The following is a 27,934-nucleotide window of genomic DNA, read 5'->3' as shown; positions in this document are numbered from 1 at the left end:
CAAACTATAAGTTAAATTATCAATATCATTAGATAAAAAAATCATTCCTAGCTTTTGAGACTGCAGTTTTATATATTCTATTTGCAATAAAAGTAAAACCTGAAACACATACTTGAACCAATTTTCTTCTTCCTCTCCACTCTTCTAAGAGTGGAGTTCAATCTACTGACTGAGGAGTAGCTTCCTTGAAATGAAGGGCAGAGACCTGTAAAACTTAGACTGCTTTCTCCATATCTGTCAACATGTGTAGTCTGGAAGAAAAACAAACACATACTCCCTAAAATCTTAACAAACTACATTTCAGTGTCTGACGAATACAGAAAAACTAGTATATATATATATAAAAAAGTAAACTAACAAAAGAAAAACACAACTGAGATAGAGAATCATGTTAAATATCTTTCTAAACCATTTAAACATTTTTTAGCATGAAAAGAAAACACAGCTGAAAGCAGCATAATAAAAAAACATACTTCTAATTCACTGTTACTAAGATAAAAGAATAATATCTGATGATATGATGATACCCCAAATATAATGTAACATTTCCATGCAACTAGACATGGAAACAATTACATGGATGGCTGGTTGATTTGGTGTTCTAGCAACCAGGCTATGTGCACCAAACATCTGGTTAAAAGTTAAAAGTAAAGTAAAATTATTAAAATTCATTAAAGGAAATTAAAATAAAACAAAACAAAGTTACATTTTGAATTAAAAACACAAATAGCATTAAATCCAACTTTTACATCTAGTCTACAGCAGTAAGAAGAAAACTACAGTAATACAAGTTGTGAAGGACTTTTATAGCATAATTATAATTATCATAACTTGCCAGAATGACCAACAGGTAGTTAAAAGTAGCATTAGTCACCTGAAGTTGGTCTTTCCATTCCTGGTTTCAAGTTATTGGATGTTATGGCCATTTTCTAATTTTAGATCGAACTAGATGTACTTTGATTCTTAAAAGTGAATCACATCAAAAAAATGTCTAATATATAAAGTAAAAAAAAAAAAACAAACTTAAATAGCATTAAAAGATTAATAGACTTTAAACAACTAAAAACATTTCAAAGGTGGACAATGTCACCATCGCCAATAACAATATCTAACAAATAAACCTTGGGACAAAACATGTTTAAAATGGTGCCATAATTAAGTCGTAATGACACCAAAACAGTAAAATGTGGCTTAATGTAACAGACAATACATTGGTGCATCAGTCCCAGATAAAAGAAAACGATGAATTAAAAACTGTGACCAATGTGTAGTCTAGTTAGGACAATTTCCTCTTTCCATTTCTGGTCCTTAAGAAAGCAAGATAGCCAAAGTCCAATAGCACGTTTTATTTAGAAAAGCTTGTTTTCACGTTGCTCACCCAAGTCGACTGCTAACTGGCATGAAGCTGAGCCTTGAATACAGGACCATAGTCCACGTATGGAACAGAAACAGCAGTGATAGAGCCAGAGCAGACAGATTTATCTGCAGTGTCACCAAGCTCGTTCCTGCAAATACCAATGTGGCCCAGTATCTAGAAACACTGGACAGAAGTAGATGTTAAAGAGAAATGGGCCAGTCGATTTTGAATATCAGTAAGAACTAAGATGAAACAATTCAAGGACCAGTAGAGAACTAAGCGAGTCAGTATAAATAGTACAATTTGAGTACTGCTTAGCTTCTGTGTGATACAGGACAAGAGAAATGACATACAGTTCAGCAGTGAACACAGAAACTGTAGAGAGGATTCTCTGCACAACCACCAAACCATGGCTGAGCCCACAGAGTCACCTGATTTTGAACCATCTGTATAAATAGGAATGGAAGGGTGGTTTGAAAGATGTTCTGCAAATAACATACAGTATTTCCAATCAGGAGTGTCTGCTTTTCTCAGATGACTTAAAGAAAGGTTACATCTTGGGACTGTAATAAGCCATGGTAGGATGAGCTGACCAGTGGATACAGCAAATGTTATCCAAGGATAGACCCAATTCATCCAACTGTACTTGGATACAAAGGCCAAAAGGAGCAATGGCTGATTGTCTATTTTGCAAAAGCATGGCCCACTGAGGAAGGAAAACATAATCCCAGGTGGAATGTTATGGTAAGGACTGAAGTTTTGAAGCATACAGTAAAGACAGTTGCAAACGGCAGAGGTGCAAAGAAGGTTCATGAGATTCTACGTATAAGCTATGAACAGGGGAAGTGCTGAAAGCCCTGGTGCAGAGCTGAAGTCCCTGATGATGATCTTGAAGGCCAAGGTGCTGGCAGAGCCATAGACCAGTGATCCATACTCAAGTTTTGATCAAGTAATAGCCTGATATATCTTTAGCAAAGAACATTGATCCACTTCCCAAGATGTGAAAGAGTGGACATGGAGGATGTTCAGTGCTCTTGTACATTTGACCTGTAGCTGCTTGATGTGTGTTATGAAGCTCAGCTTACAGTCAAAGATAAGCCCAAAGAACTTTGTTTCAGGGACCACAGTTAGCACAACTTCACCAATATTGAGTTCAGGATCAGGGTGAATACCCAATTGGTGGCAAAAGTGCATACAAACAGTTTTAGAGAGAGAATTAAAACTGTTTGCAGTGATCCACTTCAGAAAACAATTGAAGGCAGTTTGTAGCTGTCGCTCAATATACTGCATGTTTGATGATTGACATGAAATGTGAAAGTCATTGACATAGAGACCGTATGCAACAGTAAGAGGGAGTAGTTCAGTGATGGCATTAATCTTTATACTGAAAAATGTGTCACTCAAAACACAGCCCTGAAGAACTCCAAGTTCCTGTAGATAAAGACGGGAATGTGTTGAACCCACATGAACTTGGAATCACCTGTCCATTAAAAATTTTTTAATAAACATGGGTAAATGGCCAAGTAACCCATATATATGGAGGTCTCGCGAAATGCGATACCTCCATGTTGTGTCACAAGCCTTCTCAATATCAAAGAATATTGATACAAGATTTTGTCATTTGAGAAAAGCTTCTCTGATTAATGTTTCAGGTCGAATCAAGTGGTCCATGGTGGAGCACTGTCGTTAGGACACACACTGGGTGGGCGAGAGGAGGTTATTTTCTTCAAGGAACCAAACAAGACGAGCTTTAACCATCCTCTCTAAGGTCTTACAGAGACATTTCATCAAAGCAATTGGATGGTAGTTTGAAGGAATCTTCGGATCCTTCCCAGGCTTAGAGAAAGATAGGAATATAGCTCAGTGCCAGGAATCAGGAAAACATTCTCCTGCCAGATCTGGTTGAAAACAATCAGAAAAACAGCAAGAGAAGCAGGAGAGAGATAGCACAGCATTTCATTGTGCACATCATCAGATCCAACCGAATGTACTGACAGACTGATGAAGAGCCAGTGTAAGGGGACGATTATAGTCACAGAGACAATCAGCTCAAAGGAAAGAAGTGATTACTCTGCCCAACTGGTGATAAAAGATATGTTGGTTGTGAACTTAATCCAAGAGTCCTTCTGGCTTTGACATATTACCCACCAAGCATGTGCACGGGCCTGTTGGAAAGCGATGCGATTCGAGAATGTGGGATACCTATGAAAAGTATCCCACGTCCATTTTTGAGTCTTCTGTGCCATGTGGCAGGCAAGATTCCACCACAGATGATGATATTGTGGAAAACATGTCAAGGCTTTAGGAATACTTTGAGCAGCTTTCTGTACAATACAGTCAGTTATTGCTGTCACACAGTCGTCTATTGATGGCATACAGATGATGGCAGGATCAAGTTCTGTAAGAACAGTAAAAGAGAGCAAGTTTGCTTGATCCTTTTTCCATTGGTGCACATGGGTTGGGTGGCATTGACCACAGCCAGTCTCTCTCAAAATTGTAGAAAAATTATCACTGCTGCATGGGTTATTGTCAACCCTCCACGAAAAGTGGGAGAATAGTGAAGGGGAGTAAATGGAGAGATCAAAAGCAGTAAAGAACTGACTAGATGCATGAAAATAAGTATAAGAACCACTATTGAAGAGAGAAAAGTTGTGATCAGAGAGCATACACTCTATGGAGTGACCCTCCCATCAATATCAGCACTTCCTCAGAGGGGACGATTTCCATTAAAGCTCCCCAGCATTAAAAATGGAGATGGCAACTGTTTAATGAGAGCATCAAGGTCTGATTGATCATAGGTCTCTCTAGGCAACAGGTAGAGAGAACAAACAGTGATGGTACGACACAAAGAAACACAAATGGCTACAGCCTCCAAGGGTGTGTTGAGTAACAAAGACAGGGTAAGCACATGCTGATCAACCAACAGTGCTACCCCTCCATGCACTTGTCCATCACACAGCCTGTCATTTCTGTACAAAGAAAACTGCTGAAAGGTGATTGTATCAGCAAGTTTCAGAAAGATTTCCTGCAAGGAAAGACATACAGGATGGTAGGAAGAAATAAGTGTTTTGATGTCACCCAGATTAGAATGTAAACTTCAACAGTTCCATTGTATCAAGGTGGCTACTTTTATTTATGTGTAGGCAAATTGGGTGCAGACCATGTTTTATTTCTTTATTGTCTTTATTCGAGGGAGGTTTACCAACCTCAATGGATCCTACCCTGGGTTGATTGGGCAAGTCTTTGTTGTTAGAAGAGGATTCCAGTGACTTAGGGTGCAAACAAATGATCATTTTGCACCTTGGGAAAGGAGAAGAAAGTGTAACCAAAACCAAAGGAAGCAGATATTGGGGTTTGCTGAAATTAATGTTAGAGACAAAGATGGGTGTTGACATTGATTCATTAACTTTTTTAACCATGGATGTCAGAAGACTTTCTGTTTGTTTTGAGAATGATTCTTTTGGAGGTACAGAGAGATCTGTCTGCACTCCCACTGTAGTAGTGGAATGAAGTGCATCAGCATAAGTCCAACATAAAGTGGTAGATAGCAATTTTCAAGCCTCAGGGCAAGTAATGTTTTGAATCGTCTTTAAACACTGTACCTTTTATTCCTTCCAACCATTTAGGGCAAGAATAAAAGTAAGATGGGTGAGAGCCATTGCAAGTGATGCAACAAGGGTCTGTTTCATACTCATAGACACCATAATCCTTGCCACTGCAACGAGCACATGTCAAGGAACCAAGACATGATGTCTCCAGTGATCAAATGGCTGACACTGGAACTATCCGAGAGGGTTTGGAATGTATGGCCGTACCTTGCAGTTAAAATAACCTGCCTTGTTGGTAGCAGGTGGATGCTGTGATGTAAATGTTAAAATGAGGACATTGATCGGCATCAAAATTCCATCTTTGGGAGTGGAGATACACCTTACTGAAGAAACTCCTTGTGGTGGGAGAAACCAGTGGGAATCTCTGACTCAGGATGTTCTTCAAATCCCTATCAACAATAACTTCTTGTTACGAATTCAAAGTTGAATGAGGCATAACCTCAATAGGTATATTGCCTTGGAATGTAAGAGGAATTCACTGTGCTCGAGATGTGGATATTTCTACCAATATGTCACAAGAGCGAATCCTTCTGACCAACTTTGGAGAGCCAGTGAGACCTTCTGGTCCCTTCTGAATGAAAAAGGGAGACATTTGCCCTAAAGGTTTGTCTGAAAGAAAATGTAGTATAATAAAATAAGGTACAGAAGTTACAAATGTTAAAGATTGCTGCTCAGAATCTTCAAGATGTGATTGTTTACTCATAAACTGTTTTTCACTATTTTGGTTAACTTTTTATTTGGATGGTCCATAATAAAAATGAATTTTTCGGTGTCCACTGTCCCCACCCACCATAAAGCCCTATGAGTGGATGCATTACAATGCCAAACAAGAACACTGCAGCAACACCAGGGTTTCATGAGCACTATACCCAAACACCAGCATCAGGTACAATGTCCACAACACCTGCTGAGAACATCCAACACTGGTACTTGGTTAACCCTAGGCCAAGTGAACCAGCCAACTGACCCAAGGGGAGCCACCCCAAGGCTGCCCATCTACAGGAATTCAAGGCCACAGTGGTATGTTAGGGTTGGACCCCTCAACCATCAGGATCTTCTCCTCCTCTTCATGGGTCACCATGCACAACACACATGTTGGTGGATCTTTAGATCCCAAAAGAGGTAAACTAAAAGAACAGAACCTCCCTGGGAGGTCCCTCACCAATCACAGGAATCCAGAATGAGGGGAACAACTACCTGAAGAAATCCACAATGGTAAATATTATTCATCATGTAACTACACATGAAAACAATTACTTCAAGATATCCACAATGATATGTGCCTTTCTCCTTGTAATTAGACATTAAAACAATTACTTCAAAGATATCCACAATGATATGTACCTTTCTCCTTGTAATTAGACATTAAAACAATTACTTCAAAGATATCCACAATGATATGTACCATTCTCCATGTAATTAGACATTAAAACAATTACTTCAAAGATATCCACAATGATATGTACCATTCTCCATGTAATTAGACATTAAAACAATTACTTCAAAGATATCCACAATGATATGTACCATTCTCCATGTAATTAGACATTAAAACAATTACTTCAAAGATATCCACAATGATATGTACCATTCTCCATGTAATTAGACATTAAAACAATTACTTCAAAGATATCCACAATGATATGTACCATTCTCCATGTAATTAGACATTAAAACAATTACTTCAAAGATATCCACAATGATATGTACCATTCTCCATGTAATTAGACATTAAAACAATTACTTCAAAGATATCCACAATGATATGTACCATTCTCCATGTAATTAGACATTAAAACAATTACTTCAAAGATATCCACAATGATATGTACCATTCTCCATGTAATTAGACATTAAAACAATTACTTCAAAGATATCCACAATGATATGTACCATTCTCCATGTAATTAGACATTAAAACAATTACTTCAAAGATATCCACAATGATATGTACCATTCTCCATGTAATTAGACATTAAAACAATTACTTCAAAGATATCCACAATGATATGTACCATTCTCCATGTAATTAGACATTAAAACAATTACTTCAAAGATATCCACAATGATATGTACCATTCTCCATGTAATTAGACATTAAAACAATTACTTCATGTAAAGATATCCACAATGATATGTACCATTCTCCATGTAATTAGACATTAAAACAATTACTTCAAAGATATCCACAATGATATGTACCATTCTCCATGTAATTAGACATTAAAACAATTACTTCAAAGATATCCACAATGATATGTACCATTCTCCATGTAATTATCCACAATGATATGTACCATTCTCCATGTAATTAGACATTAAAACAATTACTTCAAAGATATCCACAATGATATGTACCATTCTCCATGTAGACACTTCAAAAAAACAATGATATGTACCATTCTCCATGTAATTAGACATTAAAAATTACTTCAAATGATATCCACAATGATATGTACCATTCTCCATGTAATTAGACATTAAAACAATTACTTCAAAGATATCCACAATGATATGTACCATTCTCCATGTAATTAGACATTAAAACAATTACTTCAAAGATATCCACAATGATATGTACCATTCTCCATGTAATTAGACATTAAAACAATTACTTCAAAGATATCCACAATGATATGTACCATTCTCCATGTAATTAGACATTAAAACAATTACTTCAAAGATATCCACAATGATATGTACCATTCTCCATGTAATTAGACATTAAAACAATTACTTCAAAGATATCCACAATGATATGTACCATTCTCCATGTAACCTCAGAACTTTTATATTTTTGCTTCTTCAGTTTATTTTGTCCCCATTACTTTAAGACTTTTGTCAATATGATTGTTAATCCTTTGTTAGTTACTTTCATTTAAACTCTTATTTCTTAATTCTGTAAGCATGAAATGCATCACTTTTCTTATAATGTGATAAAAACAGTTACGTGAGAACATTATATCTACCCTGGTACATACAATTTATCTTGTAAATAGAAATAAAATCAATTGCAATCACTTGAGACCATGGTGGAATCCACACTGGTATTAACTATTCCCTTGTAAGTAGATATAAAAAATTACTGAAGAACATGATAACATGTATGGTGATTTATACTTTTATATAAATGGAGATTTAATATAATTACCTGAGAACGTGACTGTATCCACGCTGGTATGCACCATTTTCCATGGAGGCTGCTGATAAAGGTCCCATCTGCTGAGTTCTTACAATTTTACACTATGTGAGATAGTCAAGGGTGGAACAAAATTTACCACATCAATCCAAAAAGTATTTTGAATATTTCCTAGAGACATGAATAATCTTTAAGTGACATGCCTCTTCACTTCTTCCAAATACATTTACATTACTAACATATAAAAAAAATATATATTGCACTTGAATGTTGGAAATACATCTTTGCTAATTAAAGCATTTATTTTCTTATTGAGATACAAAAGTTTATTTATACTATGATTATACTTTAAAACTCAGGAAGGAAACTAAGTTTTTCTCAAGAACTTTGCTATAATGTTGTGTATGATTATAACCAATGGCAAAAATCAAAATTAATTGAAAATTTATGTTACAAGATCTTCTACATAACATCACATTCATGGTATGAACTTATTTTCATATGCTCTCAATGAACAGGTAGATTTAAACAGTTTGAATACATCTTTGGTGTTAAATTCACTTATTTTTTGTGGAGATGGTTTACCACAGGTTTGTTACATAGCTGTGCATGTATCATACTTTGATTAAATTGTTGTGAATTGGCACTTGTTGTATATTGCTGAATCATGTCAGTAGAACCTTCCAAGATTTTCACACTATCACAAATTATTGCATCATAATATCCCATGAAGACCATTGTGTAAAGCAACTGAGGCCTCTTTCAGACAACAAATATGCATCCAAAATGCACTTTGAGTTGGTCACTTAGATATATCTAGACAGTCTGAGTGGGAGTTTAGCCATAAAGAGTGTATTCTGGCTATTTCTGAAGTGAAATTATCACAGACTGTATTGTAACAACAAAGTAAAAATTATATAATATGAACAAGATTGTGTGAGCTTTAAGAAAAGGAGACAACAATTTAAAGATTTGGATACAACTGTAATAGCCAACAGTGTAATGAACATTTGAATATATGTTTGACTTGCTTTAATTTACTATTATTTAAAAAAAAGTGAACTCTATGCTGTTTCTTCACTGTTGAAATGCCAACAAGTCAGACACTTACTGTAAAGCATAGGCCTATAAATTCACAGCTGAAGCAATAGAATAAATATTGTAGAGGCCACATATACACCATTTTAACTGGCTTTGATAAGTGGATGGTGAAGGGCAAATAACTTAGCCTTAAAGATGGTGATATATGAGAGTTTGTTACACAACAACAAGACATAAAGAGAGAAACAAACAACAAAAAAGAGAAGAAAAAAAGAAAGGCTGAAAAAAGAAATGAAAAACTGGAAACTGAGAGAGAGGAGAGACTAAAAAACAAAGAGAATATAACAGTACAACTTGAAGTCACTAAGTTTAACAAGCAAATTGAAGGATCATTAACAATGGGCTGACAAAACTTGATGAATAGAAAGACAACATGAATGATCTAATGAGAAGTGAAAGATTCACCCCTCAAGGTCAAAACTGGGACAAAACAATTTGACATTTTGGCTTAGTTTCCTTTTCACAGTAAAAGGACTACAAGTGTATGTAGGTGTAATATCAGAAGATGCCATGGACTAGAATATGTTAAAAATTGCCTTGCTGAAATGCAATGAAATTACATAGGATGGTTTTTGTTAGAATTTAGAAAAGGCAAAGTTGACACTAGAGAAACTATATTTCAGTTTGTGGCATGTCTACAGCAATATTTCACAAGGTGAATTTACATGGCCAAGTGTGAAGATAGTTTTGAAGGACTGGTAAACCTACTAACAGATGAATAATTCATTATCATGTACTCCACTTACATGTCATTTTTTGTACCAGAAAGAGCACCAAATGACATGATAAAGATGATCAAGCTGGCAAAATAGTATGTGGAAGCCCATGGGGAGAACATAACAGGCAAATCCAATCATAACCATTCAAAGCCAAGAAGAGGGATTACAAGCAGGATGCCACCACAGGTGACAAGAAGTCGTCAGACAAATGGGAGATACTACACTTGTTAGAAAATGAGACATATTGTGATATGATTGCAAGTTTGCAACCAACAAGAATCTCAAATCAAGCAGTTAGAGTTACCTACAAAGATGGTGCTAGTAAGATACTAGAGAAGAATGATTGTCACTGTTGCCAGAAATCACATAAAATAATTCATGATTAAACAGTACTTGAATGACAGTCAGTTCAAATTAACAAACGGATCAATCACAACTTATCAGTAGGTGAACACTATGTTTGGCAACAAGAACATGACAGTGAAATGAAACACTGGGAGCAGAAGTGAGAATTACTCTAGTATCAAATGACCAGATAATGGCAAAAGTACATATATGTGTGCTGACTGATGGGACAGTGAGAAAGTTTCCTATAGTAACAATAAAGGGAAACTCCATACTATGTGGGAGACCTTGAGACAACACATAAGAAAGCACCCATCTATGACATGGTAATCAGCAATATACCTGACAACAGAAATTTGAAGGAACCAGACAGAAAGGAGACTGATGAAGTATCTGCAGTCACCACAAGAATTCAAAAAAATAAAAGCAAGCAAAACATCAACCCTCTGCAAATCTCAAAAAAGTGACATTGTGTATGTATGTCTATGGGAATTGAAGGAAGCACAGAAGAAAGACCCTTCAATGATGAAACTTTGAAACAATGTCTAAGAGACAATTGAGCACAAAAATGAGGAATTAAAAGGATATACAGAACAGAGAATCAGAAGAAAGTGCTGTATCAGATCTATCAAAGCACTTCTACCAGAAGTTAAACAGATCATTGTACCAACAAAGCACTAGACTCAAGTAATGAAGAAGTTGGCCAACAAGTAACTTGTGAAATGACACCAAGGAATAAAGAAGATGGCATACAAAATAAAGGGACTCTACCTAGAATGAATGTAGCCATAGAGCCATGAGATGAAATGTCTCTTATAGGAGTGCTATCCAACACAGTTGCCATGGACTTGATTGGACAACTAACACCTGACATGAGCAATATGTATGTGATGATAGTAGCTATGTAACACGTTACCCAGAAGCCATAGCACTACCAAAGACAGAGAAACTCGCAGAAACCTTCCTTATAAGTGTTCTGCAGAGAAGGGTTTTAAAAAGAAGTCTCAAGTGACAGAGGGACCTAGTTTACCTCAAAATTGATTCAAGAGGTGTGCAGACTCATCAGCACTAAGCAGTTCTTTGCAAGACAGTTGATGACGTCCTAAAGAGCATGATGAAAATGTTCGAGAAAAGACCACGTGACCAGGACAAGTACCTCAAGGCAGTAGTATTTGCTTATTAATAATTCTCGTATGTAAATATAAGATTTTCAGTATTCATGTTACTGCATGGAAGAGCAGTATGAGGTCCAATGCAGATACTGTGAAAACTGTTCACAGAAGAAGAAGAGTCAGAAGTGATGCACATATACCAATATGTGTTAGACCTAAGAAACCAACTGTAGAAGACTTGTCAACTCACTCAAACAAGTTTGTATGCAGCCGATGTCAGACAGAAATGCTTCTATGATAAGAAGTCCAAGGATTAACATTTCAGAAAGAAGGTTTCTGTTCCTTAAAGACACAACAAACTCATCTGAAGGTTAGTAATTTTCACACACACAAAAAAAATGAAAATCTGAGACCACTGGGTGTAGATGACATGTACAAAAGTGTCAACATCAATGAAGAAATTAATGACAAATTGAAGAAAGAAGTAGCAGTGTGCATCTGTCTCCACAGACAGATAAAGCCAGACAGACTGTGACCATGACCAAGAACTCAGTCAAAGTGAAGCCCTACCAAATGTTCTACATAATAAAAGCCTGATTAAGCTAAAAGTTAAAGTAATGTTAGAAGCTGGAATAACTGGGCCTTTGAATTAAGTTTACTGTTCACTGGTGGTAATCATGAAGACCATGAATGTCTCACAACCATCTGTACAGATTTCCAGAAAATAAACTTTATGACAGAATTTGGCTCCAAACCTATGGGCAACCCAGATGCTATTGCAGTGAAAATAAATGGGCCCAAGTTCTTCACTAAGGTCAATCTCAGAAAAGTGTATTGGCAAAGTTTAAAGAGAAGACAGCCTTTTTGACACCTGATGAATGGTACCAATTCAAGAAAGATGCCATCTGGATTAATCAATTCAGCAGCAGCATTCAACTTCTTGATGAGAAAAATGTTGCAAAAAAAACCACCAACATTGTGTACGATGTAACCATCTGAAGAAACTCAGGGATCTGTTCAGAAAGACACTGAGCAGTGAGATCTGTGACTCAAGAAGTGTTTGGCCACCATACTGACATTTGGAACTTCTTCAACAGTCTGTATGGAAGGAGTTCATCATCCAAATGAATCATCAACCACTTGCAAAGATCCAGAGGTATAAAACTGACTGTGCAATAATCATGAGTTAGGTATTGTACCCCAAGAACTTCTGGTCCCACATTGAATCCAACAAGAGGACTGCAAATGTTGGTGCAAGACTGTATGAGTAGATTTTTTGGATGAACTGGAAACAGTCTTTGTATATAGTACAAAAAATAATTGTAAACACGTTTCTTAAAGAGAAGCTTATTGTTATATCCACACAAGTGTTTAAGTTTAATGTAAGTGTTATTACTTAAGTAGTATAAGAGAGAGTGTTCAATTTAGTTATTTTAGTAGCAGTAGTTTATAATTACTTTTCTGTGTATGAATCACAGACTGTGATTTATACTTGCTGTACTATTGCATTATTTTATTAGAAACTTCTAAATTTTTCTCATTGTTTTGATTGAATATTATTTTATCACAATAACTCATAATGTGAAGAATGTTTAAGACCTCTGTGAGGTTATAAATGTGTGTCAAAAATGTAGTTTGGGTTAGTTTGATTGAACAGATAGATCTAGCCTGTGTGATTGTGAGTTTAGCCATAAAAAGCATATATTGGTGATTTCTAACTTGAAATTATCACAAACTATATTGTAACAACATAGAAGACAAGAATTAATTTGTTTTGTAAATTGGATTCTAAAGTAACTGGACCAGGCTATGTGGATTTTGATGAAAAGAAGACAAGTATTTAATGCTCTAGATACAACTGTGCTAGCAAATAATGAAAAAAACATTTGTTTATACATTTTAATTGTTTTAATACATTATTACCTGAAACAAGAGAACTGTATGCTGTTTGTTTGTTATTGAAATTTGTTGCCAAGTCCCAGACACCAACTACAAAGAATCCAGCCATATATATATACATATATATATTTATATATACAATAAACTAAAACACCCTGACAACAAACAAGGTAAACAGATGCAAATCTCTATGTCACCTGTTCCAAATAAATAGCTAGATTTAAAATAAAAGCCATAACTAGGATAAACAAATGCACATACTTATTTTAATCTGTTTCAAATAAATAGCTAAATTTAAACTAAGAACTATTACTATGATACAGATACACATACTTATTTTCATCCCTTTCAAATAAATGACTAGATTTCAACTATATACAACAACTACAATAAGTAGATGTACATAGTTCTTTAAAGGGAGCCATTTTCTTTTCCCATGATGTAGATTTAGTTTGAATATTCATACAGTGTAGATAATATATATACATACATACAATAACAATTACAAAATATGATACTTTTGTTGATATTATATTTTCTTGACTAATAAGTACTAGTAAAAAAAAGACGATTTGTTTTAAAATTACAAAATAGTTTTCCACTACAGTTTATGGAATCAATGAAATGGACAATCTTAGCTCAACTTTTACTATGTAAGAGAACTCATAATTTTTCAAACTGTGTGACTTAAAAAGGACATGAACTCAAGTGTTCTTGTTTTAATATATATTATTTATTATTTGAATGTTTACTCACACAATAATATTCCAAACATAACTCATAAACAACTTGATATATCTTATATATGAGTTCTGATCAAAAAGATTTCTTCTGTTACAGGTGCCAGTACAGAGGCAGTAAGCTTTACTGAGGTGTGTACAAAGTACAAATAGTGATCTACCTCACGGATAAACCACTTATCCAGACCTTATACCCGTGTTCAAAGACAGAAGCATCTCTTGCTTCTGTTGAAATATAAATGGACAGAAAATAAAAGCAACATGTTTGCATCAAATTTTTTATGAAAAATGGTACAGTAGGAACAGAAATCATTGAAATGTTAAGAACTGCTTTTAATTATGATTGCTTAAGTAAAACTGTTGTTTATCAGTGGATAAAACACTTCCAAGATGTCCAGAAATCAGTCAAAGATGACGACCATTCTGGGCAATCACCGACATCATCCACTGATGAAATGGTTGCTAAGATGAAAGAAAATAGTCAAAGTCATCAAAGATTAACTATTCATGAAATTGCTGACAAACTGAACATTTCCTTTGCATTATGTCATGTGATTTTAGCTGAAAAACTCTGCATGTGTCAAGTGTCTGCAAAATTTTTTCCAAGGCTGTTGATGGATGACCAAAAGTTTCACCATCAACAAGTGTGTGAGGATCTGAAAAGAAGGCTAGAAATTGATCCAAATTTCATCAACATCATTATTACTGGTGATTGAGTCATGGGTACACAGTTATGACCCTGAAACGAAATTTCAGTCACCCCAGTGGAAATCTCCATCATCACCACTTCCAAAAAAACATGACAGTCTTGATCAAATGTAAAGACAATGTTGATCGTGTTTTTTGATGTTCAAGGTATTGTTCATCATGAATGCGTGCCTAATGGCCAGACAGTTAACCAAGCATTTTATAAAAAGGTCCTAATTTGCTTGAAGGAAGAAATTAGAAGAAACTGCTGCGAGCTGTGGAAAATGATTATTGGTTTCTCTGTCACGACAATGCACCTTCACATAGTGCTGTATCTGTTCAAGAACGTTTGGCAGAAAGAAACATTCCTGTGATACCACACCCCCTGTAATCTCCCAATCTTGCCACATGTGATTTTGTTCTGTTCCCAAAATCAAAATTAAGTTGAAAGGAAGGTGATTTGATGACATTCCAACCATCCACAATTGTGTGAAAGCAGAACTTAGTCACACAAAAGTTGAAGGCTTTCGAAAATGGCAGGAACATCAGGACAAGTGTGTATTAGCTGGAGGGGATTACTTTGAACGGGATATAATATAATACTGATGTATGTACATTGTTCTGTGCAATAAAAGTGAAGTCTTAGAACTTTTTGACCATACATCATATATTGCAAATAGTGGTCTCTGTTCAATCATTTGCCTGTCTCCAGTTTGAAAAGTTGCACAAAGAAACAAAACTCAACATTTACTTTTGAAATTACAGAAGAACAGACATGGATAATGTTGATGCCAAATTTTATTTCACAAACAGGATATTCTACATTAAATGTTAGAAAGTAATCATACTGTCATTCAAATTTCAAAATGTAACATAACTTAAAGAATAAAAATGTACATTTACCATATGTTATTGCTGAGCACCACTTAGGATGACTAAAATGCTCAACAATTACTTTTGCAGTGTGTGGTACAAATATGTCAGAGGCTTGACACTAAGTGAAACCAAGAGTGCAACACAATAAACATTTTCTTAAAGTCTACAATATAATTTAAATTGAAAGATCCAATGGGTCATTTAGGTTGGGGCTAGAAGGGGCTCAGCCCTAGGGCTTATGGTCTTAATGGAGGCCCATTGTAGGACCCTCAAAGATTATTAGCCACTAAGCACATACAACCTTTAATCCACCACTGGAAAGATCAACATAAACGTTCCTATTATTTGAGATAAGTATGTTTGTTTGTTGTAAATAAGCTAACTTTAAAATTTACTTTCTTAATTAGTAATTTTTACAATTACTAATTAAGAAACAAGGGCACTTGGCAAAAAAGTGTCATCCATAAGTTACTACATATTAAACTTGTTATATAAATGACTATATATTAGTTATTAAAAGTTTCTCATACCTTTTCTTTAACAGAAAGAAGAATTTTTCCAACTGCAACTTCCCAGTTATCAGAAGAAATCTGCTACAAATTTGATAAATAAAAAATGGAGTTACAAAACTGTACTAAGGTACAGGTAACATGGAACAATTAGCAGGCAAAAATATACACATTCTTAGAATGAACTTCATTTATTACCTTTTAACTGAAACTATATTGACTATTAAAATACACATAGCTGCACCAATTATTAATCTTTTGTATTTTCTCCCTTGTTTATAATGCCTTAAAGTGTTCTGCAGAATCAAGCAATTTTCACTTTTTCAAAGTTAAATGTAAAATAATAAAAAATAAACTTTTCTAGAAAGTTCATCATTGAACCACTGTCCTTTTTAGTTGGGAAATTACAGCTCCACAATGATTTACAGATACCAATCAAGAAAGAGACTACCTAAATGGCACCTAAAGATACAGTTATGGTTGGACCTTTGTTAAAGAGTCACTATTAAGATAACTGATCACCAACTTGTTTCATAGTTCCTCATGTTAAATAAACATCTGGTACCACTGGAATCTGTGGTAATTAACCTGAACAGAAAATAGAGAGAGAAGACAAAGAGGGAATCAGAAAAATTTTGTCAGCAGTTATTTAAAATGTAAGCAGTGATCTGTCATCGCACTCACAAATGGTCCCTATATTAAACAGAGAGACGACTGGGTACTTACTGTCTTGCAAAACAACACATTCTTCTTGTGAAACTTAAAGTCTTATACAAGAAGTTCAAGAACAGAGATGGAAGCCACACAACAAGCTGTTTTATAGTTTATGGAAAACAATGAACTGCAAATAGAAAGTTCCATGACATAATATCTGATAACAATTTCCAGGCAGTACTGTATAAAGTTAAAATTTTCCCTCTTTAGTGCACACAATGAAGGATGGAATAACAGGGGTATGTATAAACAGTTATTAATAAAGATACACACTTAAACACGATGTTTTCTGATTTCACGTACAGAAGTACCATTTGATAATCACAATGATCCCCTTGTCGGAGTCCATTAAATTGACTGTGGATTTTCTTTGGCAGAAGAGAACCTGTCAAGTTAGTGAATTAAAATTAGGTCACTATATCATAATCAGGAGCAAGTAAATCAGAAATACCAAAATATAAAAGATGTTAAGATAACAAAGCCTCAGCAAATGTTTCCCTGATGCTAGAGATTCTACACCAGCCTTAGAATGTTGGCTTTCTATTATTTACACATAATGTGGTATTAAACATCACAGATAACTACTGGCAATTTCTGAAACAAGAGGATGTGATATGTGGGCATGTCACATTGGGTCTGATTTACAAATTTACAATTTCTGGATGTGTAACCAAATGAGATCGAAGACTATAAAAGTTATGCTTTTGTGTGAGTGATTACAACATTATAAGAAATTATGTTAACTTTCATAGCTCTTGATGCAATGGAAAATGAGTTAGAGAAGAGGGTATTACCTACTGAGCAAATGTCAATTCTCACACTATGATGCTTGTTCTGAAAAAGATAAACCGATCGCCAAAGTATTACTTACTTGGCATGACACAAGATCTTAGTGTCTCACAATCAAAATTTAATTAATTTGTTATAACAATTAGAATAGCATAAACATCTCAGCTAATAATGCATATTATAACAGTATACAAGTTTTAAGTTCTTAATTCTAAAGGCAATATTTAAAAAAAACAGGATTTGTCAGAAGAGACTTCATAAGCTGTAGCTAAAATTAGCATGTAAGCATATTTCTTTGATGGAATTAAAACATTTCCATCATCTTTAAGTCCATCACCAATAATCCTCTTTAGATTACTTGTACCTACATCGCCAAAGCTCCCAATGTTCTGTAAGGCAACAACAGAAATAAACTGTAAACATTGCTTCACTGCTTTAGCAAAAAATCAGTTTGTTTATTTTAGAGCCAGTTTTCATGTGTAACTACCACAACTAAGCATTGCATAAAAGTACTGCAACTTGAATGGCTTCAACAATAATGTTAATTAATTATTTCTTTCTATTGGCATTATCAAGATCTGAAATCAACTGTACCCCATTTTGCTTTTACACTTTACTAGAGTTTTGAATGCTGACAAAGTATGTCCATCCACAGCAAACAGGTAAGCTGTTTAAGAAGTTTTCAATATGCCTCTTTAGCTTGTACACCCAGAGTTAAGTTATCTGAGGATGAAGAGAGAGATGCTGGAAGCAAAAAACATCATCATCAGTAATACCAGTGTTGTCATGAAGACTTATCATCATCTTTGGACAACTTTTTAAAACATTAAAAGCACAAGTGTATAATTGTATAAATTTTATGTTGGATACAATGTAATAGAATAATTAATAAAAATAGCATAGCTTGAATTAATAAAATAAATGGATAGTATATCTGTGTAAAAGAAAATCATAGTGATTGAGAAAACAGAAATTCACCAAAAATAACTAGGTTATAGACTTACCAGTTTATAAAAAACAACAAAATCAATGTGTGTGTGTGTTTTCTTATAGCAAACATCTGGCTATCTGCTGAGTCTACCGAGGGGAATTGAACCCTGATTTTAGCATTGTAAATCTATAAACTTACTGCTGTACCAACTGGGAACAAATCAATTAGTAGATAATACTATACACAGGATAAAATTTAATTATGTTTAAGTTAGTACTCAGTAAATAAAGACCACAAAATCAGTTCTCTAATTACCTTAGTATATGCTAATTTGAATTACTAACAAACAACCAAATTTAAAAGTTCACAGATAACTCAAAATCAGATAAAAACACATCATGAACACATCACACACAAAAATCGATGTTTAGGTGTCTTTTAAATAACATATAATATGAAAATTTAAATATTAACATACAGTTTGATACCAAACTTAAGAAGTTATAAAATAGTAGTTCAATAAAATTTTGAATGTAAGTTGACAAGTGCAATGATGTGGCCTTTGACCCATGACCCATCTGGAAAGGGTTAACAGTTACATACATAAAGAAATATTTACTTTACATACCAGTTGCTTCATGACCTAGAATCAAATCATGAAGTGTGGGGTCTTCTTGACGAGATGCTGCTACTCCTGCCACTCCATCTGGTTCATCAAGGAGGATGTACAGTTTCTAAGACAAAAAATAGATGCATACTGATCACAACTGAAAAAAAGTAGTAATAAAAAACAATGCATTCATCCTATATATATATAAAAACATTTTTGCATTTGAATACTGAATATTCTTAGATTCCTTATTCTTATAAAGAGTGATTCTGAAGTTCATTAACAGGTAAGGAGAGGCACAGGATCAGAAATAAGGTACACTGAGTCTGCCCTGTGACAGTACCATTGAAATAATGGGAAATTTTGTTGATATGAACCAAATTATCAGGAGAAAAGGTGTAAACAATAAAAAAATAAAAACATTTTAACATGAGTACTCTGAAAATATTCTTTGAGAGCTATAATTTTATGTATATGTGCATGTAAAGTTGTACTACAGAAGATGTAAGTCTGACAGTAGTAAAAGTTATAGCACAAATCTGAGTTTGAGGTACAAGCCCAGAATTTTATTATACAATTAGCTCATTGAAAGATTGTAAGTATTAAACTTTACACAGTTTGGTTTCTATTCATCTCATGAATATTGCAACTTCACATAACACACACTGCAGATTCACACTTAAAATCTGTTTCAATGCAAAATTACCAATATCTATTGTTTTCCTTAAACTATTATTTTGTCATTTGAAATCAAACAGAATATTCTGGCATGTGATGTAATCTTAGTAGTATTAATATTTCATTATACAAAATTACAAGAGATATCATTTCAAAATTATTTACCTGCAAGAAAGCCAACTGTAGCCGTGATGATTCTTGGTTATTCTTGATTGATAATTCTAAATACATTAAAGCCCGAGCATAAGCTTGACAAACAAAGGAGCTAAAAGGTCTTCTGGAACACTCTTCAGGAAGTCATAAACAGACTTATAGTTGGGATCATTATGTGGGTCCACAAGAGAAATAACAACTTTGTCAATTCATGCATTAGCAAAAGCAAATCACAAAAAACGAAAAATACATTGTCTTTACATGTAAAACATTTATTATAGATTAAGGAAAGTTGGTGTATTCATTCTATGCATGAGCTTATGAATATACAGAACCACAACAGTCATCATGAGGTCTTAGTAATGGGTCACATCTCAATAACTGAGAATAATTCTATTCTGTTAACAACAGAACCAAAACAGCCATCTTGAGGTCCTAGTAGCAGATTACATCTCAACAACTAAGAATCGTTTTTATTCTGTCAAGAACAAAACCCATAGGACCTCCATTAGGTCACCAATAATTACAAACCATGTCTTATTATGTAAAGAATAGAATCACAAAAATTTCTGTCAGGTCCAAGAAAAACAGGTCACCTTGCAAAAATGTGTAATTATGGGTTTTTTATTTGTCAATAACAAAATCTTAACAACCTCCATCAAGTCAAAAGAAAATTGGTCACAGCACAATAATTTGGAATTTTATCTATTATTTTAACGATAAAGTTCTAAACAGAAGTTGATATCAGTTACAAAACAGATGTTGAAAGCAGCAAAGTTTGAATGAACTATAATAGTACAGATTGTACATGTAAACAACTTCAGATCTTTGAAGCTTATCAGAAAAACAATAAAAACCACTAAAGATGAATCCCAAAATACTGATGTTGCAATAATTTGACTCTACAATGAACTGAAGCATTTCATGGAGTATGTTGATATATATATATAGAGCTAAAGGAGATGTGGCACAGAAACTGAAAAATTGCAAATGAATTCAACATTGAAACTCTGCCATCATTTCTTAGCTGAATTTCTACTTTCAAGGGCAAGTTGGCAACACATTTTGGTGGTTTCCACAAGATCATTTTATTATTAAACTGCAACTTACTTTGCTTGTTTTGAGAAATCGAATATTTTGTAAATTCTGGTTTTATTTATACCATAACAATCATCACATTTGCTTCCTTCCAGGATGAAAGCTCCAACACATCATTCTATAGTTTCTCCACTTTAAACCAAAATCTGTAAAATTGTCAGCTTATCAGATTTTTCAAATGAGACTGCTGACATATCTTGTTTCTGTTAAATGCAGTCAAAGTTTTCATCAGTGAACCAAGTTGAAGACACAATATACAATACAAGTACATAAGCCACATACAAAGATGAATTTCTCTTCATTATCAATGTAGTTCTAAAGTTTACAGGTTACATATTTTTAGAAGTTACATACAAATATCAATGAATAAGGTGTAACAGATAGTTTATACATGCTACTTCATTTTATATATGAAGGATAGCTTTTGCTAGAGACAGATCAGGAAAAAATTATGATAACTAGCAGTAATTTGCCCTTTTGCTACAGACTCAGTATAATATACAAGTTCATCTACACATTTGCACACATTAAGTATTTGTACTATAACTTTTGACACAGCACATGTACCTTCACAAAATCTGGTAGACATTAGTACAGATACAAGTATTTTTTTTTACAAAAATCAGATGTTTCGTGAACTATTTTTATAAAAGATCTGTTTGTGAAAATTGAGTCTGTTTCATTACTAGTATGAGTGCAAAGTGATTTCATGTTACGAGTTAAAAACTGTTCTTCATCCCAAAAATCTCAAATATTATTTGCATAATCTCTAAAACTTCCCAAATATATTTCAGATGTTTGATTTCAGTAAAACTTTATACATTATGTTATTTTCTACACTCCAGCTGTGGGGTCTGTCACTTAACTAGCTTTGTAACTATCATTAAAAAATTAGGAAATAAATAATTTTTTTTTTTAGTGCTATGATGATGACATATTGTAATATGAAAATACAAATGTTTAGTTTAAGTAGACTAAGTCTCATAATGCTACATGTTACATATATATTTATTATGTTACTGACCTTCCAGTCATGCCTAGCTAGCATTGTGCAACTTGCATTGATCTGGTGCTCTCATATTACATATCCAGTAACATAAAACTGACCTTTAGTCTTTTCTGTCTTGGCTGTGTTTTAGTGGACTAGTATTTTGTAATATACAGACACATTTAAATTATTATACATTATATATATGTATATACATTATGACTATTTAGAAATAAATTATTAAACTTTTCTTAAAATATAGAAAAAAAAATGGGAAAAGCAAACAATTATCTCTTCTCTCTACGATCTCTGTACTTGGTTGTTGCTGGACATAAGTTGCTAAGCCTTTTGAAATTTCACAAGTGGAGGATATCAAACAATTTTTTTTTAGGTTTTATACATACAGTTGAATAACCAAAAAATCATAAGTAACTACACTGATACCATAGAATTCCACTTAGTAACTAGATTTATATCAATTTTAAAATATATGAAACTATGAGCAGACTAAAGACACAACCAAACTCCTTGAAAACTTAGATTGAAAGAACACTAGCTTTTTCAAAGATTAAAATAGCTAAAAAACCACTTTAGGAACATCTTAAGCTACTGATTGGTTATTCACATGTCATATACTGTAGTAAGAGTATATAATGGACTGTTTCAAAAAATTGGAAAGAGTTGAATAGAGCCCACTGTGTTAAAGACCTCATACCTTTTTATTTTATATTCTAGCTTGTCAAAGTTAGTAATCTGAGTTCCTAATTTGTATGAAACTGTGAACTTAGTATTTTGACACCACAAACATCTAATTTTAAACTGTGCAGCATTAAACATAACATGTGACTCACTAAAATCAATATTTATGTTCTTTTAATACTTATTTTTAAACTAAGAAATTAACTCATACATAACATTAAATAGTAAAATTATAATCTACAATTTGATTCCAAACTTACTGACATAAATTCATAAAATATTTGTTCAATACAATCTTGAATGCAAGTCAACAAACACAACAAGATGGCCTTTGATCCATGACCCATTATAAAAGGATTAAACATTGTTAAGTCCTTAATACTGCATGAAAGTTAGACCACACAGTACTGAATATAATGCACCAGATTAGGTCACAGTATAACTATACACTTGCTACATGGATGAAAAGGTCCTGTCACAAACTACAGCTCTTGAAAGAACATGATGACTTGTTTGTACATCTCTTGAATGTTAAAGACCTAAGTGACATACATAGGTTTGTGTACACACTACCATTTAAAATATTCAATTGCTCTTCATTAAACTATAAGTCAAACTCAGGGTTTAGATGGTAATGTATCAAAAATGGAAACTAATGCTTTCTTAAACTAAAATGCACTTCCAATAATACTTACCTATGCAGACATTACAGCTATTTCATGATTTCTAAGGATTCCATATTTTGCCCATCTAAGCACTGAAAATACTAACTTCAGTCTTTTATACCCAACTTAAATACCTTAGACAAGTTCTAACTAGCAAACTGCTCCACAAACTTTAATGTGCCTTCTAACTAGGTACTGTATATAACCATCTCATCCTGACAACACAGTCACTTTTTCTGAGAAATACATTTGGTTTTAGTGGGAAGGTAGAACAGGAGGTGTCAGTGAAGGTAAGTATTATCGAAAATACATGTTCAGTTAAGAAATATACCATCTACTGACACTAGAATCCCATGTTAAGAAGGTGGAGGGGCTGGTGCAGGCATGATCCATACAGAAAGTGTCTTCATAGAACAGGGTATACCAAGAAAAGAATAGTACAAGAGTGGGAGAACTGAACTACCTCCAGAACAGATATGCTCTTCACCTGAAACTTAATTTTTATATCCAAGGTGGAACAGAATACAAGTAATCATTCGTATAGGTTAGCCTCAACCAGGTAGCCAAGGTTGGATTTAGGCAGTCATGAAACCTGTATCTCATGTTAGTGGTTAGGGTTATTGGACCACAATGTTTTGTGTGTGTATATAAATATATATGACTGGATCTCAACCTGTAGCCAAAGAATGATGCTTTACACAATGAGAAAGTAACAACAACTAAGTGGACAAACCTTCTCCTCTACCTAAAGGAATCTAAAAGGCAACACAACAGTTTTAGAAATACAGGCTAGACTAATAATGAAATTAATTTTTTCTTAAAGAACACTGTAGAAAATTTGTTACCCAAAAGTTATTACCACCACTAGCTTCTACAGATGAAAGTCTTGTAGTAAATTCAATTATTTTACATGAGAAAATATTCTGGTAACTCTGCTTCAAATTTTGAAATTATTACCCTAATAAATCATTACTTATTTCCTAGCAAAGTGACATTTTATGTTGTAAAACATAAATAAGGCTGTTAATCAATGACTAGAACAGGCATTTTAATTGTTTTATAATATTTACAGTCTTTAATTTCTCAAAGAAAAGAACATAAAATACCAGTAACTTAAGCTCATGATTAATTAATGAGTATTCCAACTACCTTTCCCTTTATTTGCAGGCTTGGGTTATTCTGGTTACTAGATCTCAACATCACAAAATACTGATGACACCAAACCGTTAAACAATCCAATATTGAAAACACAGTCTGGGCACTCAAGTGGCAAAGGTCAGTCTTCTCATGAAACTTCAATTTGCTCTGTTCAGCTTGGTCAACATGGCTTAGAACAGCCATAATCTCTCTGTAGATCTATAGACCCAAATACATAAAAAGTTTTGCTTTTCTTTTTATAATAACACATATTAATTCTAAATTTTAGTGAGATTAAAATCTACCTTGATTATCAACGTTAAAAAAATTATTTCACATTCCATTTTGCTTTTAAAATTCTACTACTAAAATATGCAGCAAAATATTTCATAGATTCTTGTAATTTATAACATCTATGATAACGCAAAAACTGCTGTGAACACATTATTCAGCTCACATTTTCAGTTCATTTTGGTATAAATCAGTCATCTTTACACCTCCACAATTCTGGGGATTTCATCTTAATATGTAGGACAACCACCATGAACAACAAAGGCAGTACAGCACTGATGCTGTATACTCGAAATCAGAATGTTCATTAAGTTCTAAGGCATCAGTAATCACTCCATTAAAAACAAATACCTTCAGGGCATTTTCAGTATTCTGAATTATTTCATAGGATGTGATGAAGCTCACAAGAGTATCTCATGCATGAACAATGGATATGAAGACTGGTGACACACTTCACTCAATCCCCTCTTTTTTGAAGACGATGTACTGATTACTTCTACACAGTTAGAATGAAAATCATAATTCATTATGTGACAGAACACAGGATAATAGAATTTAAGGCATTAGTAGTCCAATCAGAAGATCGTAAAACAAAGTCTTCCAATGTTCATTGCTGTCAACACCAACTTGAATCACCATCATATGTACAATGTCTCCATATGAATATGGTATTTAACCTGACTCTCAGATACTCATCAAATAAGCACATAGCTGTTATGTGGTAGCAGGGTGAGACATAGCTCACTTGTAAAATTACTATTCTTATATTGTTGGTCCACTTGGTATGTTCTTGGCACAATAAGAAGCAAGTCATTTCCTGCTATATGTGAGCATAATGCACCTTAGTAGGTGTGTGAAATACAAGCTATCCTCGTATAGTCTCTATTTTAGCAGTCTGTATACTTACAGTGCCAAAGTAAAAACTACAGACATTTGACACAGTCTAAGAGCAAGTTTAACCAACCAAACAGAGCTTTAGACACCTGACTCAACCTAGATGCAGTTTTTTAAACCTATCTGCCTGTGCATCATTTACTATTGCAGTAACACTGTAGTCTTACACTGCACAGCATTCAAAAAACAAACAATGTTGTCTTATATAATTATATAAATCAAAATCACTGTTCAACTGGTATTTTTAATGCTATAACATTTGGTGTAACATGCAAAAGTGGATTATAGTTTATTTTAACATTCATGTTTTTCATATTACATTATATTTGTTGAAAGTTATGACAAGACTTCAGTGCACATAAGCTAAGTAAACATGTACGGTAAATAAAACAAATTATTCTAATAATTCAAACTATTTCTTCTTGAATGTTACTGTTAAGTTTATAGCACTCATAAGATACACATAAATAATTTAATATCTATTAAAAAAAAAACATTATTAGATATAAATTCATGCTGTCCAAGAATACTCTTAGCAAAAATATTGTTAATTAGACTGACAAAAGTAACGTTGATCTCAATTTCAAAGATCTGACCATAGGTCACTCATACATTTTTGACAGTTTTATCTTTGTTTCTGGCAGTGACAGTTGTAACTGGCAAAATAAACTGTCAAAAGAAATAATGTTACTTTCAATCAAGTTGAAATTGACTAGATATGTAAGATGGAACTAGGATTTGTAATCAACAATAAGAAAGAAAGAAAATTTTTTGATAAAAGGAAGTACTTTTAATATTATTTTGAAAATAGTTTCTCACAATAGAATTCACATCCTGAAAAACGACTGAAAGACTAAAGTTAAGTAAAATGTCCCAAAAGTCAGAATACCTTTGGCTGACTGATAGATAATTAACCAATTCAGAATCTTTTCTATTTACTGTAAACATCAAAGCAGATGTACTGGTACTGGTATTTTCTTTCTGTTCCCTGCTTTCTTACCCCTTAAAACATTTTATTACCAGATCTAAACAAAATTAATGATTGGCCAATCTGATAAGAGAAGATGCAGAAGTCTGTCAAATGGCTATCAATGCTAAGCTCTGTCTTTAAAATCTCACAGCCTATCAGTTGTATTATATTCTTTACTTCTGAAAAAAGAAAATGTCATATAAAGAATTATGTACATTTACTTCTATACTTTATATTATTTCTTAAAACAAACATCTTCCTTTTCTTCATTGCTTGCATCTTGTAAAACATTAACCATGATGTGAGGAAGAAGAAAAACTGCTGTCTTCACATCGTTTTTGACAATCATGAAGCATGACTGAAAAACTCTAGCTGTATTCTCTCGCTTTATCTGAGAAATTAAATACACAAAACCATATAAATTTTATAAAATTAAGGGCATTTAAAAACATGCTAATGAGCATGGAAAAGTTAGTTTTAAATTGAAATGATTTTGGTTGTTTTTCTCTATGGCATAATCTGTTCTCAAAAGCAGTTTTATAAAAACTATTCTGCACTATTTCTTTTCTTTCCATTAAAAACAGAAAATTAACATATACAAAGACAAAATGAGAGAATTTTAAGTGTAATGTGGTGATTATAATCTAGTACTTGTCTTTGATACTACAGTAGTCTACCCCCCCAAAAGAAATTCTAAAAGTGTATACCACCTTTATGTTCTAAACATATTTGTAGAGTAAGTTTCAATAATGTGCTCCTAATGGGCTAAAACTGTGACAAATGTTACAGAACTGTGTGCACGTTACTTAATAGTTGAAATTAACATTCTCCTGAATTAGAAAAGGAAATGAAACTCAGACTTACAAGAACTGTGTGAACAGATATGTTTAGCTGAACTGTGAGGTGCCTCTGTTTCAGTAATACTTTTATCTACACAGTCTGATCTCTAGTTCAAATTTTGTCATGGTTTTAATTAATATAATAATCACCTATAACAATAATATTGATTAGCAACCTAATTATCTCATTTCTTTTTATCACAGAAAAGTGCTTCTTACCTTCTGGAGAAGACAAGATGCCCAATTACAGGCCCAATCTTTAAAAGTGCTTCCTAGTTTGCTCCCATATATTGGGCATGGAAAGGAAGTCCTCTTGTTACTAGACATAATGTACCTATCAAATAATAACACAAAACCTGATGAACTTTTTTTTTTAACTTTTATTA

General features: G+C 33.5%; 3 protein-coding genes across 5 annotated transcripts in view; all 3 read right to left on the bottom strand.

The window, feature by feature from the left end:
- The window catches only part of LOC143242172 (serine/threonine-protein kinase ATR-like), a 56,341-nt gene extending 40,123 nt beyond the window's left edge, over positions 1–16,218 (bottom strand). For all 3 annotated transcript variants that reach the window (XM_076485505.1, XM_076485504.1, XM_076485506.1), the window contains exons 1-3: positions 16,114–16,218; positions 8,117–8,275; positions 113–251 (exon numbers count right to left, since the gene is read on the bottom strand). The gene's annotated coding sequence lies outside the window, so the exon portion shown is untranslated. The remainder of the gene's footprint in view (positions 1–112; positions 252–8,116; positions 8,276–16,113) is intronic.
- Positions 16,219–17,012: 794 nt separating this feature from the next.
- Positions 17,013–20,586, bottom strand: LOC143243249 (serine/threonine-protein kinase ATR-like). The gene is made up of 3 exons (XM_076487097.1): positions 19,980–20,586; positions 19,155–19,260; positions 17,013–17,191 (listed from the first exon to the last, which is right to left on the bottom strand). Exons 1-3 carry the CDS (start codon positions 20,043–20,045, stop codon positions 17,013–17,015), a joined length of 351 nt encoding a protein of 116 aa, XP_076343212.1. The 5' UTR covers positions 20,046–20,586.
- A 3,550-nt stretch (positions 20,587–24,136) lies between these two features.
- The window catches only part of LOC143243248 (serine/threonine-protein kinase ATR-like), a 39,264-nt gene continuing 35,466 nt past the window's right edge, over positions 24,137–27,934 (bottom strand). Inside the window, exons 7-10 of the mRNA XM_076487096.1 lie at positions 27,768–27,925; positions 26,963–27,100; positions 24,567–24,773; positions 24,137–24,172 (exon numbers count right to left, since the gene is read on the bottom strand). Of these exons, the coding sequence (XP_076343211.1) occupies positions 24,137–24,172; positions 24,567–24,773; positions 26,963–27,100; positions 27,768–27,925 (539 nt within the window). The remainder of the gene's footprint in view (positions 24,173–24,566; positions 24,774–26,962; positions 27,101–27,767; positions 27,926–27,934) is intronic.

The sequence above is a fragment of the Tachypleus tridentatus genome, unplaced genomic scaffold (assembly GCF_004210375.1).
Source record: "Tachypleus tridentatus isolate NWPU-2018 unplaced genomic scaffold, ASM421037v1 Hic_cluster_2, whole genome shotgun sequence".
Classification (NCBI taxonomy): domain Eukaryota; kingdom Metazoa; phylum Arthropoda; class Merostomata; order Xiphosura; family Limulidae; genus Tachypleus; species Tachypleus tridentatus.
The sequence above is the reverse complement of the archived record's forward strand: the minus strand, read 5'-3'. Positions and strand labels throughout refer to the sequence as shown.

What these genes read in the sequence shown, in the direction of transcription:
- LOC143243249 (XM_076487097.1), bottom strand. Translation starts at nt 20,045, where the DNA reads ATGTATTTAGAATTATCAATCAAGAATAACCAAGAATCATCACGGCTA. An exon ending in TACAGTTGGCTTTCTTGCAG is followed by an intron (nt 19,261 to 19,979) that starts GTAAATAATTTT and finishes TTTTTGTCTTAG; the next exon opens with AAACTGTACATCCTCCTTGA. An exon ending in TCTAGGTCATGAAGCAACTG is followed by an intron (nt 17,192 to 19,154) that starts GTATGTAAAGTA and finishes CTAACTTGACAG; the next exon opens with GTTCTCTTCTGCCAAAGAAA.